Source organism: Microtus ochrogaster (assembly GCF_000317375.1).
Source record: "Microtus ochrogaster isolate Prairie Vole_2 chromosome 6 unlocalized genomic scaffold, MicOch1.0 chr6_random_2, whole genome shotgun sequence".
In the NCBI taxonomy this organism is placed as follows: Eukaryota; Metazoa; Chordata; class Mammalia; order Rodentia; family Cricetidae; genus Microtus; species Microtus ochrogaster.
The window spans coordinates 4,955,273-4,973,413 of NW_004949095.1; the positions used below are offsets into that span (position 1 = coordinate 4,955,273).

General features: G+C 38.6%; 1 protein-coding gene across 1 annotated transcript in view; it reads right to left on the bottom strand.

Annotated features, from left to right (window-relative positions):
* The window catches only part of Cep350 (centrosomal protein 350), a 147,974-nt gene that overhangs the window by 95,017 nt on the left and 34,816 nt on the right, over window positions 1-18,141 (bottom strand). Inside the window, exons 6-11 of the mRNA XM_013352491.2 lie at window positions 16,477-16,590; window positions 12,817-12,930; window positions 7,694-7,840; window positions 5,824-6,479; window positions 4,242-4,363; window positions 305-1,365 (exon numbers count right to left, since the gene is read on the bottom strand). Of these exons, the coding sequence (XP_013207945.1) occupies window positions 305-1,365; window positions 4,242-4,363; window positions 5,824-6,479; window positions 7,694-7,840; window positions 12,817-12,930; window positions 16,477-16,590 (2,214 nt within the window). The remainder of the gene's footprint in view (window positions 1-304; window positions 1,366-4,241; window positions 4,364-5,823; window positions 6,480-7,693; window positions 7,841-12,816; window positions 12,931-16,476; window positions 16,591-18,141) is intronic.

Below are 18,141 nucleotides of genomic sequence, written 5' to 3' on the forward strand. Positions count from 1 at the left end.
CTCACAACCATCTGTAATGAGGTCTGGTGCCCTCTTCTGGCCTGCAGGCATACACACAGACAGAACATTGTATACATAATAAATAAATAAATATTATAAAAAAGAAAGAAAATAGATAGCCCAGGAATTCTAAGGTTATGTTATTATACGTTGGGTAGAATTCACCTATAATAACATGAAGACAGAAACAGACATAACTGAAGGAATTAACTTCGATTTCAGTATTGAGAGACCATGGATTAAAAGAAAAGAAAGAAAATTATGAAATAACTATCTTACTGTAGTATAAGCCAATTTTTCTCACCTTTTCCATATAACTGATATGACTTGGTAAAAATATTAATGACACTGTGTGGACTTCCCTTTGCCAGTTCTTCCCACGGTCCCTTACTTTGCGTACCACCTATGTGGCCCAAAAGTGGCAAGAACTTCTCAGCTTCCTTCTGAAACTCTTTGATGGGTTCATAAGAATTTCTCTCTCCAGCACAGAATTCTTTTTCCTTTAAGAGTTCTGCTACCTTCAGGAGGGGCCGTGTATCCCGGCCTCCTTCTTCCTCAGAGAGACTCCCTTCACTAAGAAGAGGCCCTTCGCTGACCGAGTCTATGCTGGAACAAAGAGACCTTTTGGCTCTGTCTTGAGAACAGGCTTGTATATCAGAGCTGGAGGAGTCAGTCTGCCTCTTACACAGCTGTGCCAGCAGCCCTCCTGGTTTCGGACTAGGGGATGTCATTCTGAAGCTTGATATGGCACTCTGGGGTCTGATCATCTCAGGAAGTTTCTTAAATTCACTAAGACTGCCTACACCAGGAAGATCATCATCAAAAGTTGCATGAGATACACAGGTTCCCAGCATCTTCTGAATTCGGGCAGAGAAAACATCTTCAATGTCCTCTTTCACAGGTGGACTGACAGCTTTAGTCCAAAGCCCATTCTCTTGAGGTGCCTGCTGTACATCATAGTCATTGTTCCATACTGACCCATAGTTAATGCTGGCACCAGCTAGTTTCTTAGCTTCACTTTCAATCCTGCTAGACAGAGAAGCAGCTGTTGCTTTCAAGGCTTCAATACGATCCAGTTTACTCTTATACTGGCTGGTACTCGGTTTTAACAAGGCATCTGGATGAGGAGCTTGTGAGGTCAGATATGGTTGAGGTGTGAAAGTTAATGGTCCTGAAGCTTTATTATGACTCTTCTTGGCTGGTAAAACAGAGTCAGAGTCTTTGTGCAAAATTCCTACATGCTCAAGATGCAAGAGTTGGGAAAGTAAATTTTCAGCCGTCCCAACAAGGGGCTGTGCTTGAGAACTGTGAACTCGTGGGCTCAGCCTGTCAGGCTGCATCCATGTGGGTTCCATCAAGTCTCTTCTGGGAACAGAAATCACAATGTTAGTTAATACAGTAATCCATGTGTTTTGTTGTTGTTAGTTTTGTTAGTTTTTGCAGTGCTAGCAACTGAGTCCAGAGTCTTGGTCATGCTGAGCAAGTATTCTATAAAGAGCCTAGATCCCCAGTCTAAGTTATCATTTAAAATTGGGGAAAGGAGCTCTCTGATTATAAGAATAGTATACAAACACTTCCAGAAAAAAAGGCAACAGGGTTGAGAGTGAGAGATTACTCAGAATAACCAATAAAAGGATTCATTATCTTTGGTAGTTGGCTTACAATTATATCCTTGCTAACTTTATCTATGTGTATGTTGTGGTTTTGTTATGGTGTTTGCACAAAAATGATATTTCACTATACTGTTTTGTAAACTGCTTTCTTCGAATTTATTTTTTTAAGTGGTTACTTAAAACTCTGCAGACAAGCTTCCTTAGAACAATACCACTATCCAACCCTTTAAAAATAATATACAAAAGAGAAATGCTTAAGATTGCTTAATATTGGGACCCATCAAATGACTAAGCAGGTAAAGGCCTCTACCATTCAAGCCTAGAGAACCCAAATAAAAAAGGAAGGGACTACACAAAGTTACCTTTCCAACCACAGTATGTGTGCCCTAGTATAACACATGATACTTTATGGAAATGTACAATTTTAATTTAAAAAAAATTTTATTATATATTCATCCATTCATTTTGGTTTTTTGAGACAGAGTTTCTCTGTGTAGTTTTTGGCACCTATCCTGGAACTCGCTCTGTAGACCAGGCTGACCTCAAACTCACAGAGTTCTGCCTGTCTCTGCCTCCCGAGTATGGGATTAAAAGCATGCGCCCCCATTGCCAGGTGAAAATGTACAATTTTTAACATACACACACACACACACAAATCTAAAATTTTAGGAGGAGAAGAAGGAAGGGAATAAAAGAAATAAGTGAAAGAAGTAATGCAAAGCAACAACAAACTTGTGTTTGGTTTGTTTCTTAACATTCTTTAGAATAAGAAAGGCCGGGCGGTGGTGGCGCACGCCTTTAATCCCAGCACTCGGGAGGCAGAGGCAGGTGGATCTCTGTGAGTTCGAGACCAGCCTGGTCTATAGAGCTAGTTCCAGGACAGGCTCCAAAGCCAAAGAGAAACCCTTTCTCGAAAAAACCAAAAAAAAAAAAAGAATAAGGCAAAAATTGTGAACATGACACCAGCATAGCAGATCTGACAATGATGACATGTACCGTATTATCTAAACAAATGTATTCATAATAAAAAATTATACCTTATGATTTAAGCTTAAAGTACATTTAAAACACTAAACAAATCATACATTTCTCTTACTAATAATAAATACACAAACTGGTTAAAAGTACTGGCTTTTAAAGTAAGATTCCAAGAGGCAGGCAGACCTCTGTGAGTGACTTCGAGGCCAGTCTGGTCTACCAAGTAAGTTTCCGGACAGCCAAGGCTACACACACACGCACACACACACACACACACACACACACACACACACACACACACAAAGAAAAAAAAACCTGTCTTGAAAAACAAAACAAAACGATAAAGTCAGATTGCCTCTGGTCAAACCCACTTCCACAACTTCTGTTTTGATCTTAAGAAGATTTAATTAAAGTCTAGACTTCAATTCTCTCCTCTGTAGAACAATAATAACAATAGTGGGTCAATGTGCGTCAGCACTAAATCACTACCTAAAAGGCACAAGGTATTGGGCTTCATTCTAGCACTACAAAACAAATAAAACCAAACTAAAACACAAACAATGGTTTTTACTAGGCCTAGAAATTAAGAAATAATAAATGGGCCGGGCGGTGGTGGCGCACGCCTTTAATCCCAGCACTCGGGAGGCAGAGGCAGGTGGATCTCTGTGAGTTTGAGACCAGCCCGGTCTACAGAGCTAGTTCCAGGACAGGCTCCAAAGCCACAGAGAAACCCTGTCTCGAAAAAAACCAAAAAAAAAAAAAAAAAAGAAATAATAAATGACACTAATATTATTGAAGGCTAGAGAGATGGTTCTGAGGCTAAAAGCATTTCTTTTGGGCTAAACAGATGGCTCAGCAGTTAAGAGCACTGGCTGATCTTCCAGAGGACCCAGGTTCAATTCCCAGCATCCACTTCAGGCACCTCATATGAGACTGACCATCTCTGCAGAAACCTGTAATGGCATGCACACATCGACATACACACATATGTGTAATCTAAAATAAAAACTAAAAAAAGGTGCTTCCTGCTTTTGCAGAGGATTCAAGTTTGGTTCCCAGCACCCACACAGTGACTCAATGACTCATAACCATCAGTAATTCTAGTTTGAGGGGATCCTCTACTTTCTTTTGATCTCCATGGGTACTAGGAATATATGTAGTGTATGTATATACATGCAGGCAAAACACTCATATTTTGAATAAAATAAATAAATACAAAAACCACTAAAATGTGACCAATATTATTGTCCTTTGGGTGAAAGGGGACCATGTGTATTAACTACAAATTGGAAAGAGATCTGACTTGTATTTGTGCATTCTCAAACTGCTTCAAATCTTTTTTCTTCTCTCAATGGTTATTATTACAAAATATAATTTAGAACCATCTATATCTTTCACTGTGATTTATCCATCCAAGAAACTTTGTTTGGGTCAAAGGAGGCACGAGTGCTACCACACGCATAAGGAATTGACACTGGACAGGAATTAAAGGACAGGAAAAAACTGAAAAACCAGGGCAGAGCAGAGTGAACACAGCATACACCATATTCAGGCTTCAGTTGAAGATATTTACCAAGTTTGAAATAAGTCTTTTTTATAAAAAGAAAGAACCTCATCTTTCATCCTCTCTCTATCCCTCTCCCTCTCTACCTTGCAAGAGGCTGTGGAGGTTCTGACAGGGACAGGTCACTGCTAGAAGATGCACTCGGAGGACGTTCTTGTACTTTGTTTTCTTTATCAGATTCTCCAGATGGTTGATACCCAGGTCTTATCTAAGAGAAAAGGATATCAAATTTATCTGATTTTGATCACAAAAATGTCTTCAAGTAGCACATAAGAAACTTATCAAGCCACTTTAACTTAAAAAAAAAAAAAAGATCATAGGAACTGGAGAGATGGTTCAGCAGTTAAGAGCCCTGGCCACTCTTCTAAAGGACCTGGGTTCAATTCCCAGCACACACACAGCAGTTCACAACTGTCTACAACTCCAGTTCCAGTGAATCTGATATCCTCACACAGATATATATGCATGCAATGTACATAAAAAAAATCTTAAAAAAATCATAAAAGAGAAGTTTTTTTCCCTCCCTCAAGTAAAGTCACTTTATATTTAGTTGTGGGATGTAGCTCAGTGAAATGTTTACCTATATTACACCAGGTTGTGGGCTGGATCCTGCATCACAGAAAACCAAACAAAAACAACCACTACAATTAACTGCAAAACATCATCTAAAATCCACAAGGACATTATGATGGGTCAGTAATAATTGTCAATTCAACAGAATTTAGAACAAAACAGAAATTAGGTATGGGCCTCTAGGTAATCCTGTGAGGAATATCTTGATTGTGTTAAGTTGGGAAAATCTGCTCACTGCATGTGCACCATTCCCTGGCTAGAACCCATGAGTAATTAAATGGAGAAAGCAAGCTAAGGTTCAACACATGTCTATTACTGTTTGCTTTCTGATTGTAAATGTCATGTGACCACCCTGATTTCCCCTCAATAGTGGGTTATTCCCTTAAAATATGAGCGGAAACTAAGCAGACATTAATATTAGCACCATGGTTAAAATAAAATAGCATCCTTTATAAATCTCAGGTTTTTTCATCTGATAAGTAAAAAGAATATATATAACCTTCCTGGAGTTGTATTTACTGATGTTTGTAAGTAAAGCTTTTAAAACAGTATGTAATACCTGAAACACACTCAGTTACCAGTCTTAAAAACATTAGCACTGGGCAGTGGTTGCACACTCCTTTAATCCCAGCACTCGGGAGACAGAGGCAGGTGAACCTCTGTGAGTTCAAGGCGAGTCAGGTCTACACAGAGAAACCCTGTCAACAAAAACTAAACAAAAACAGACAAACAAACAAAAAACATTAGCACAAGAGTATGTCTTCACTTCAACACTGAACCCAAAATTAAATATTTCATTAACATATTTTGGTTGTGTATTATATACTAAATATCTTCTCAGTACTACAATGAAAACCAGGCAGGAATATCAGAATGACAGAGATCACTAGTAACCAATGTTGCAAGCTCTTCAGCTCTTACTTTCTGTGTGTTTCTCATCATTCTTTGCATGCAATAAATTTCATGAAAGGTCTTGACTATCACATGTCAGAGCATGTATAGTGGTAGGGATGATAATTTTCCAACATTTCCGTACAGCAAGCAAGCTTTCCTCACCATGAATTACCCACGCTGTGTTCCCTGCACTACTAGTACCTGTGTATCCTGTGTAACATGCTGATGAGCTGGCTCTTCCAGCAAAGTCTTTTCTAGTAGCAATTTGGAGTATGTTTCCTGCAGCCGCCTGGAGGCTGATGGATCAGGAGGCACAGCTTTGGCTTTAGTGAAGGCTTCTCTCTGTCTCCGGTAGAGCTCCTGTAACCGTTTGTTCTTCTGCTCCGTAGCCTCCTTTTGAGCCTTCTTCTCTTCGTTCTGCTTCCTCCTCCTTTCCTCCTGCTGCCTGACAATGTACTGTCGCACCTCGTCTGTGTCATAGTGGCGCTTTTTGGAGGTCACAGGGGGATCCTCGTTAGCAGTTATTTTGTCAGGCTTCCTTTTCACAGGACTGTGACTCCTAGGCATTTGCACAGGTGCCGATGACTTCTGGTTCTGTAACTCTCCAATCTCTTGCCTCACAGTTTGAGCTGAAGAATCTAGCTGTAAGTCATCAAGAATGCCACGAATTTCAACTGGCAAAAAATCCTTGTTTAAGGCAGTGTTTTCCTCCTGCTTATTGTCTGGAAGGGATGGAACTGATTTCACTATATTATTTTCAGACCGAGCTCTACTTCTTGACCGTTCTGAGCTTCGTGGGAGATGTTTATGCACAACATCCAACTTGGGGTCGGACTCTGCTCTTCCAATATGGCTCCCTGCAATGTACAGACTGTTAGTTATATTACAACTCCAGATTCATCCCTAAGAATAGCAGAACACAATAAATACATTATGTCAGCAAACAACCATCCTATTATCTATAATATGCTGACATGGCTTAATGTTAGACTGAGAATATGCATGAGTTCACTTGCAAGATGAAAGAAACAAAGAAATATAACTGCTGTCTGTATTGACAACAATATATTAAATCAGAGTTGATGATATTTCTTGCTTAATTATGACTCCAGGAACTCAAATAAAGTGAGGCAAATTTCTTCACTACTAAAAAGGAAATCTGGCCTGTGGGGATTTTATATTTCATTTCCAAAAGTTAGTGTTTATGGAAAGCATAACTAGTTATTTTTTCCTTTTCGTGTGTGTGTGTGTGTGTGTGTGTGTGTGTGTGTGTGTGTGTGTGTGTGTGTGTGTAGGAGCATGTCTATGAGTGTGTGTGTGTGCATGTTTGTATGTATAGGCCACATGTGTGGTTATGTGTCCATGGAGAGGGAGGTCTGTGCACGTGGAAGTCAGAGGTTGATGCCAGGAGTCATTCATTGCTCTTCCACCTTACTCCCTGAGGTAGGGTCTCTCAGTCATAACCAGAGATCACATACAGAGCTAGTCTTGCTAGCCAGATTCCTCTAAGAACTCCTTTCTGAGGCAAGAATTATAGGTGGGACCCTGAGGATTTGAACTACTCTGGTCCACATCAAGCACTGTAACCACTGAACCATCTCCCGAGATTCATAACTATTTTAGATAGTAGTCAATGTACTTAAAAAAAAAAAAAAAGCCAAGGGCTGAGTGGTAGTGGCGCACACCTTTAATCCCAGTACTTGGGAGGCAGAGGCAGGTGGATCTCTGTGAGTCTGAGACCAGCCTAGTCAACAGATCTAGTTCCAGGACAGGTTCCAAAGCCACACAGAGAAACCCTGCCTCAAAAAACCCAAAAAGGAAAAAAAAAAAAAAAGAATTTTAAGATCATATTTAAGAGAACCCTAAATCTTAAAACAAACTTAATTATGGCTACACACCTCTGAGGAAGGTAACTTCTGCAGACCTATCCAGGCTCAACAAAACATTTCCTCATTTGGGGCTACAGGAACAGATTTAGTGCAGTCTTAAAGTATTTGCTGGCACATTTTACCTTCTAAGTAGCAAACAAGCAACCTTGCTTTCTGCATCAACTTTAACTATATCCTCTCACCAAATTTAGCCATTCTCTCTCTTCCACTTCTGTCACTTGATGCTGGTCTTCGCTCTTTTTGCTCCATCTTGGGTGCAGGTCCCAGAATCTTCTTTACTAATTTCTGTCCATCTCGCCAAGAAGATGTGCTTATCAAACGACTACCACCTGAAACACAGATTGCACTGCACTTAAAACATTCATTTTATCTCTAAGAAGTATAGTTACTTGGTCATGTAGGTTTTATAACTAATTTTACATTTACCTTCTGCTAAGGTCAAAAGACCTGCCATTAAAAGTGGATTTTTAGAGTACAGAGAGGCTCAGCAGTTAAAAGCACTGGCTGTTCTTCCAGAGGACCTGGGTTCGATTCTCAGCACCCCAATGGAGGCTCACGGTCATCTGCAACTCCATTTCCAAGGGGTCCAACATCCTCTTTTGTTCTCTATGAGTACTAAACACACACTAAACACACAGACACATGTGTAGGCAAAACACTCATACACATAAATAAAATTAAAATAAATTTTATAAATTTAAGTATATTTTTAATTCTAAGTCATCAATATTAGTTAACAAGTTTGTTCAAATCTCTTTTTTAAAAAAATCACATGTATTTTGGGGGTAAGGAGAATGTGCAGCAGCACACGTGGGGAGGTCAGAGAACAAGTTGGGGTCATCAGTCCAGTTCTCTCGTTTTACCTCCTGGGTCCTAAGATTAAACTCAGGTCATCTTCACGTACTAGGCCATCTGGCTGTGATTTACCTCCACATTTCAAGGAACGTAAAACACTTTTAAAATTAAGAACCAAATCACAGTGAGTCTTGAAATCCCAAGTTACTACCTTGAACACAGCACATGATAAAACATACCTGCTAGCCAAATGAAGGCTTAATCTAAACACAGGGATAAAATTCTGAAGAAACATAAAAACAATTTAATCACTTTTATGGGGATAGCATGGTAGAGACTTTCATTTTTTTGTTTTGTTTTGTTTTGTTTTTTTGCTTTTGAGACAGGGTTTTCTCTGTAGCTTTGGAATTTGTCCTACAACTAGCTCTTGCAGACCAGGCTGGCCTTGAACTCACAAAGATCAGCCTGCCTCTGCTTCCCGAGTGCTGGATTAAAGGAGTGCACCATCACCGCATGGCAAGATTTTCATATTTTACAGTTATATCACATAAGTAGACATTAAAATAATACAATAAACACTAATGTTTTAGACTATCCTTAATCATAAAAGTTCATAAAAATAAAGGTGTGCTGCAATAAAGTTATTTACCAAGAAGAAAAGAGTTTTCATTAGTTTCAGATATAAGAAATTCAAACAGATCATCTGAAAATAGTTACATATAAAGCAGTAAATGTTTACAAAGTGAAAATTATAAAAAAAAAAAAACCACTAAATTAAATGCAAAATAACATGACAAGCAGGAAGGCAAGGGCGACACACAGCTTGCTTAGCATATACAGCCCTGAATTCCATTATGAATTAAAAAAAGAGGTGGGTGAAGCAGAGTGTGATGGAAGACATCTGTCAAGGTCACCTCTAATTCCAACACCCAGGAAGTAGGAGCAAAAGGAACTGAGTTTAAAGCCAGCCTGGGCTCCCAAAAAAAGAAAATGGAATAACAAAGGAAATAATGAAATAGTGATTTAAAATTAATTCAATTAAAAAATACCATTTGTATGGGCAGTAGTGGTGTTGCATGACTTTAATCCCATCACTCAGGAGGCAGAAGCAGGTAAGCCTCTGTGAGTTCCAAACTGGGTCTACACAGAAAGTTCTCAGCCAATAAAGGCTACAAAGTGATACCTTTCCTCAATAAATAAATAAATTTTAAAGATAAAAAAAAAATGGTAAGAATTTTATATATACAAAAACAGTTTAGGTGTATAATGATTAAAATTATACTAGTATGACTTTAAAACTACTGCATGGGCTAAATAAATAATACCTGTTATAAAAAAATTTAAATACCAGTCAGAACTACTTAAACTAACACTAGTACTTTTGTGTCCAAATAATAGCTTTGTTTTCTTGTATTTTTCCAGTTCTCTAGTATACTATACTATTATATTATATGAAAGACATTCCATTAAGAGTTTCTTGGGGCTGGAGAGATGGCTCAGTGGTTGGGAGCACTGTCTGCTCTTCCAGAGGTCCTGAGTTCAATTCCCAGCAACCACGTGGTGGCTCCAAACCATCTGTAAAGAGATCTGGTGCCCTCCTCTGGTGTGTGGGTATAAATGGAGGCAGAAAGTTGTATATATAATAAATAAATCTTTAAAAAAAAAAAGTCCAGGACAGGCTCCAAAGCCACAGAGAAACCCTGTCTCGAAAAACCAAAAAAAAACAAAAAAAACAAAAAGTTTCTTTAAAGGAGCTCTAATTTAGTACTGTAAATGGCAATACGAGTGATAAATACATTAATTACAAAACTGAATTAAGTATGCTCTGCTTACTTTAAAATGTGTGCATATGTGTGTGTGCATGCACATGTGCAGGTGTGCATGCATACTTAAGAGTATATGTGCGTGTGTGAGCATGTGTGTGTATGTACATGTGTATATGTGCGTGTGTGTATGTACATGTGTATATGTGTGTGCATGTATGTGTGTGCACGTGTAGGTGTGTGTGCATGCATTCATAAGTGCGTGCGTGAATATGTGTGTGTGCTTATGTGTGTGAAGACATGCCACCATGCACATATGAAGGTCAGATGAAAACTTTTGGTGTTAGTCCTCACCTATCTTGCTTGGGACAGGTTATTCTGTGTTTTTCTGTGGCATGCACCAGGCTAGTTGGCCCAGGAGCTTTCAGGTATTATCTACACCTACTATCTCCCACAGCAGCACTAGGACACAGGCTGACGCTATATGTCTGGTTTTTATGGAGGTTCTGGGAATTCAACTTCAGGTCCCCATCCTTGCACAGTGAACAGTTTTTACCCACTGAATCAGTCTCTGTTTACTTTAGAAATGCTTTTATACTTTGTTATTAGCCATAAACAATGGGGCTAAAGCGTTTAAAGGGTTGTAAGCTTATTGTTCAATCTATAACAAACTTTATGCTCTTATAAAATGACAGATCAGAATTCTTTGGAATTTTACCTTAATTTTCTGACTCAAAGTTAAACAAACATGAATGCTGTGTGCTAGAGGGTAGAGAAATGGCTCAGCAGTTAAAGAGCAAGGGCTGCTCTTCAGAGGACCCAGGTTTGATTCCCGGCACCACATGGTGATTCACAGCTGTCTGTAACTCCAATTTCAAGGGATCTGATGCCCTCTTCTGGCCTCTGAGGGCACCAGGCTGACATAGTACACAGACAGTATTTTGTAGTACTAGACAAAATACCCAGATACATAAAATAAAAAACTAAATTGCAGCATTCTGAAATAGTCTCATAAAGTCATTTTAAGAAGATGACTCTTGCTAGTAAACTATTAATATAGTTTTATCACATATAATGTTGTTCAGTCCAGGTTAATAGCAAGTGCATACAGATGAAGCGGATTATCATAAAACTGGGCAAATACAATCTTTGTACTTCATTTCAAAGGATGCCTTGGACAGAATTACATAATATAAAAGTATTTTTATACTTAATTAATTAACATTTAGATAACTCATTTTCTTGTAAAACAAGTTTCATTTGTACAGAATTGCTAGTTCTATCATTATTCTATTACTGCATCTAAAGGTACTTACAAAATATGCTGTCACTCTAACGATTAGTCCATAACCAGAAAGATAAAGTCCTGACCAAAAACAGCACCTCATCACTCTTCTTCTGTTCCCCTTAAGACCTTGTAATCTCTTATCAAAGTGTGTCACATTTTGTTTCTTACTGTACCTCTCAGGAATATTTTGCCTTGCAAACCCCTGTTATTGCCTAAGCATAGCACACCACACTGCCACACATACAACTACTGCTGAGATATATAAAAATGAGGGAATGAAACTAAATGAGTGTCCTGAAACTAAAGTGACAAGTTCTCAAACCGTCTCTACTATTTCATGGCCAAAAGTTACTTGCTGGATGACACTGCAGGACAGCGAGCCACCAGAAAGTATGTCATGCATGCGGGACATACTGCAGCATTTTCTAGTACTGATTCGTTTAGCTCTCACAACAACCCTGAGAGACAAACACCACTGATCTGATCCTCTACAAACGAGAAAACCAAGTCATATTAAAATTAACTCACATGCCAAAGAAATAAAGTTAGCTATAATATAAATTCAAGAAATCTGAATCAAGGTTGACATGCAATCACATGGAAGTAGAAATGTCTTGTTTTCCTAGTTTGACCTATTCTCTGTCTAGCTTAACCATTACTATCAAGAACACAGGAGTTCTGATATGTATCTTAAAGGCAATCATGACCAATCCCCTTGTAGAAAAAGATTCCTCTAGGGAAAAAAAAAATCACTAATTTGGTGTGTTTCTATTAAACTAGAAAACACTCTTTTTGAGAAGATATGTGTTTTCCCTATCTTGAACATGGGATGAATCTGATATTAATCTTCACTGTAAACAACATATGACTTAGAATCACCACGGAAACACACCTCTGGTTAAGCTACAAGGGTGTTTCCAGAATGGTTTAGCACAGAAAGGAAGTCCCACCCTGCCTGTGGATGGCACCACTCTGTGAGGTGAGGGTCCCAGATGGAATAAAAAGGAGGTGAACTAAGGCACAGCTTTCATCTCTCTCTGCTTCCTGACTGAGCATGAAATACGACCATCCTCATCCTGCTCCTGCCATTGCCTTCCCTCCATTATTAACTCACCCTAAATCTGTGAGTCAAAATAAGCCCTTCCTTCCTTCAGCAAGCATTGTCAGGAATGTTTGCATAGCAGTACTAATACAATAAACAAATGTTTCCATAGATTTATACATATAAGAAAGCTTTCAAATTGTATATTCTAAATATGGACAGTAAACAACTATACTGTAACAAAATACATGTATATAATTATGACATGTGTAACAGACTGAATTTTCATACATTCCTAACAATAAGAACATCTGGAAATATGACATAATATATCTATATAGGTTCTATCTCCATATTATATATTTTCCAAATAAAATAAAAATTTTGTTTAAACTGAACAAACTACTGAAAACTAACCTGTTTTTGAGTCTGCATTTGACAATTGAGTCACCTTTTGGATTTTCCGTACTGGCTTGACCACTTTCTTGTCTTTACTTTTTTCAGCAGGCTTCTCTTTTACAGAGGTACCATCTGAAATGCATAGATATTGAAGTCTATCATTATAGTTCCCATTCAGCACCACCTCCCTCAATGAGGAACCACAGTGCAGCAGCCTCTCCTCTCTGCAGTTTCAGTTACCCAAGGTCAACTGCAATCTAAAAACATTAAGTGGAAATTTCCAAACATAAACAATTCATGTTATAAATTGTGTAACATTCTGAATAGCATGCTGATATCTCTGCTATCTAGTTCCAGACAGACAGACTGGGTCATGTCTTTGTCTAAAATGTGCACACCTACAGCTTCCCAACTATAAGACACAAAGTAGCCATCTCTGCTATTAGACTATTTCTTCAGTGAAATCATAGAGCTTGTTTTCAAGTAAACTCTATTTTAAAGGCCATGGAGCTCAAGAACAGTGATGCCAGCAGCAAGGTTATGCCAAGAAGAAGCTATCCAGTACAGCTACCCAGTGAAATGGCACACTTGTCAACTCAGTGAAGAAAACTGTATGCTGAGTTTGCTAAGATGCATAGTAAGTTCATCTTTTATGCCGAGTTTATAAATTAATTCTATAACAACTTTGTGTAAGAAAGAAAAGTATAGGTAGGGTTCCATACACAAGCATCCTTTGGTGGTCTTAGAAGGAGGAGAAAAGCCTTCACTGGGGCTACTCCTAGGACCCACAAACTATCAATGTGAAGCTCTCCACTGAAAAGGGGTAAAGATCACCACTACTCCATTGTTAGGTACCAATTCTTTTTTGTTATAGCTTTTCTTTTTCGAAAACTTGTGAGAAATCTGCCTCATTTCCACCACAACTGAGAAGAAGCTACAACAGTCATGCCTCCAAATCACTGCATGCTTAGAATTTCAGTGAGCATTTTCTTAGATTCCTATTTTATTTAAAATTTTCAAGATAAAAACTTTACAAAATGTAAATATACTAACCATAGAAGTTCTAAATTATAGATATGAATAATGCAATTTAAAATACACACAGAGCTCTATAACTTTGAGTGAGGCTCTAAGGCAGAAGCAAATGGTATCTAAGAGTAAGCAAGGAGTCTGGTGTGAGCATGACAAAGAGGAGAACAGCAGGAACCCGGGCTGGAGATACAAATGAGAGCCAGATAAGGTGGAAGGTTCTTAGGCTTTCTGTCTTACTCATCAGTAAAATGTAAAGTTTGTAGAACATTCTGAGCAAAGGAGTAACACAATTTAAACAAAACTTTAACAAGCTTACTCTGACAGCAGTGTTGAGAGCAGACTCATTGAAGAACCAGCAGTCAGGACACCAGTTAAGAGAGTTCTTGGGGAACTCAGGCAACAGGCTGATGGTGCCTTGATTTAGGTAACAGTGACAAAGGTGGTAAAGGTGGCTATGCCATAGATAGAATTTAGAAAATAGAACAGAAGATATGAAAGAAACGGGGGGCATGAAAGATTACTTAAGATGTGGGTCTGCAGCCGGGCGGTGGTGGCGCACGCCTTTAATCCCAGCACTCGGGAGGCAGAGGCAGGCGGATCTCTGTGAGTTCGAGACCAGCCTGGTCTACAGAGCTAGTTCCAGGACAGGCTCCAAAACCACAGAGAAACCCTGTCTCGAAAAAAAAAAAAAAAAAAAAAAAGATGTGGGTCTGCGCAAGAGTAGCTGACAGAGTGACAGCTGGTGCTAAGAGATGTCACACCCACCTTGAGTAATCTTTACTTCATACACTAAGACTGAGATATCTATAACACATTCGAGGAAGGGGTATAGTTAGCAGGTTGATAAGAGTTTGAAATCAGGAAGGAGGTCTCAACTAGACACGCAGATGTGGGGATATCTGCAAGAGAACTATTTCAGGTTGTTAAGAATACATACATTTTCCTAGTAGGTCTTTTAGATAAAGAAGAGAGGAAAGATGATAGATAGGGGAGTAAGGAAGAAAAGAAAAAAAGAATAGGCAAATTTAAAAAGAAAAACATGTTTCTAGTATGCCAAGTGAAGAACTTCAAGGAAGAGATTGTTTATGGTATCAAATGCTGTTGAGCACCAAAGATGACAGATGGACATTAAACACTGCATAGAAAGTGTATGTCGTTCATGATTGTAATAACAGCAAAACCCCAAACCCAAACAACCATGTGTGTGTAGAAGACAAATCAGAGATCTGCGGCTTTGCTCTCAACAGAAGGGGGAAACAGGGCAGTCACTGGAGAAAAATCCAGACGTAGTCTATCATGATGACTGCTATGCTATAATGTGTTAGACAGTATGTTAAGTGTAACTACACAGAGAAGGAAAGTATGATACAAATGAATGAAAGCAAGATGGGTAATAAACTTACTCACACAACGGCAAATGTAACAGAAACACAGGTAGAGACAGATAGGTTGATTTTTCCACCATAAAAAGAGAAGGGCAGAGTGTAACAGAATAATCTCTTTAGTAGTATCTGGCATATTCTCCCAGGCTATGACAGTATCCTATAATGTGCAGTTATTAACATTTCTTTTTAAGATGAGGAAATCAAAGATGAAGATTATATAGCATAACCTGATCTATATAACTAATAAATATCAAAGCCAGAAATGTAGAACCCTTTTAAGTTGACTCTAAAAAAAATTGCTCATAATTACTACATTGTATGTTCTCTCCACATGAGAAAAGTATTCTGAACACAGTGTTTAATAAAATGAAGAAAAAACAACTGGACACTTAGTGCTACCAAAAAAAAAAAATTAGCAAACTCTTTATGGGGCTTACTAGAAAGCTGTTGGGTTTGGGAATTAAACAGTTGATTTTGAATCCTGTCTTTAATTCTTTATGCAATCCTGAAAAAAAATATTCTTTCAGCTTTCAATTCCTCAACTGTTAAAAAACAAAACCAAGATGAAGCACCAGCATCTTGCTTAGTGCCTTACTAGATACTCAGAAAGTGGCAATATCACCATTCTCGTCATCCTGTTTCCTCTCATTGACCATAGGCTCCTCCCAGTTGTAACACGAACACGTATTCCCTTCCTGTAACACTTATTTTGGCTTCTGCATATGCTGACTAAAATTACTGGTCACTTTAAAGACCTCTGAGCCTCGGAGAAGTAAGCCAAAATTGAACTCTGCTTCCCTAAAATCAGTCTGTCCTGGCTTTAAAAGTCCCCCAGTTTAAAAGTAGTCTTGTTTCTGTATCATTAGCTATGGGAGCTAATTTTTTTTTAAAAAAATGTTTATTTATTCATTATGGATACAATATTCTGTGTGTATGTCTGCAGGTCAGAAGACGGCACCAGACCTCATTACAGATGGTTGTGAGCCACCATGTGGTTGCTGGGAATTGAACTCAGGACCTTTGGAAGAGCAGACAATGCTCTTAACTACTGAGCCATCTCTCCAGAGCCCCATGGGAGCTAATTTTAACCCTGGACGAGAGCCAGGGGGCTAAGAGAGTCTCATGACTTTAACCACTACTTCTCTGATATATAATACACTTAGAAAAGGGCAACACCTCAGATTTAGCCAGAGTTTCACAATTAGTACTATAAGTTATGGAATGTGTAAAATAAGCAAGACACAGAAAGCTCTGCTCTCACCTGCGAACTGCAGTGCTAGGTCTCGGTACAGCTCTCTACTCATGCTTTGAAACTCAGCCTCTTGCCACACTTTCCCGTCGGGTGTGCGAATCTTGGTCTCTGAAGGGTTGAAACCTGATACACACCAACAAAGATGTTTTAAAAGACTGGTTTTGTTTTTAAGTCAGATATAATTAAAATAACATAAAAATTCACTCTGTTAAATCTTTTTTATTTTTTACATTTTATGGGGGTTGGGCACATGAATGCCCAAGCATAGCTGCGGAGATCAGAGGGCAAGGAGTTGTTTCTCTCCTCTCCTCTTATGGATCCTGAGGATCACACTCAGGCCATCAGGCCAGTGAGCCATCTTACCAGTCCCAAAAGTCACTTAAGTATACAAAATTAGGTGCTTTACAATATGTTTTAAGTTTCATAACTGTTGGGAGAAAAGACCTGTGTTTTGGTTATAGTCAAGCCATCTTAGTTTACAAATTAAATAAAATATTCACCTCTATAGGGCCCAGGAAACAACCCTTATCTCTCCCTGTGAGTTAAGAGTGCCTGTAGACTTGCAGACCCCAGGACCCAGAAGTAATTAGCATTCTCCTTGTTAGTAAACATTTACAGACCCTTAGTATTTCCTTATCTCTTCCTATCAGCTAGGGCTGTCTCCAGACTTGACATTCCAGTCTTTTTGCTGTATAATGCTACTGAGAAAAATTAAAGTTGGCAGTTGATCAGAATGCAGACTTGCTGTCCGTTTCTTGTGTCTCTTGCCCCTTCGTTTCTCCCCCCCAGGGCCCAGGCTCCCGATTCGTGTCCCTTTGGTTGGGACACATAACTACCACTGAGAAAAGAAACTTTGTCCTTTTTATCAGTCACTACTCCTAAGTCCTGTCCACCTCTGGCAACTACCCATCTACTTCCTATCTTGATGGATTTGCCTATTCTAGATATTTCATATAAATGGAATCATTCAACACTGGTCATTTATGTTTAGCCTGTTTGACTTTGTAATTTTTCAAGGCTCTAGCATCATTTATCAGGCTTTTTAGTGTCAAATGATATTTCATTGAATAGATATGACATTTTACTTATCCATATACCGACTAATAGTCACATAGGCTATTTCTACTTTTTTCTATGACCAATAATGCTGCTATAAACATTCTTGTCCAAGGTTTTGGGGAAATGCTTTCAGTTACATGTAAGAACCAACTGCTGGGTCATGGTAATGTAACTGTAAGAACTACTAAATTATTTTCTAACAGAGTAGCACAATTCTGTATTCTCACCAGCTGTACAGACAGGTTTTAACTTCTCCATATTCTTGTTGATACTATCGTCTGTCCTTTTTATTAAAGCCACTCTAACGGATCTATAGGATGGCATCTTATTGTGGTCTGATGTTTCTGTGATAATTAATGTCATAATTTCTATAATATGTAATTAACTTTGTATTTTCTAAAAGAGGAATACGTAATTGCTATTATAGTATATTGATGAATACCAGTTGGAAAAAAAGCAGGCTTCAGTGAGATAAACATCATATATTCAGAGACTAGAAATGGCGACTCAAAAAAATTAAAGATTCCAAGAATGTCAGACACTACAAGCTAAGGAGATTGTAAAGAAATGCCCTACTTGCTCTTTCTATAACCAAACGCCACTGCCAGCAGGGGC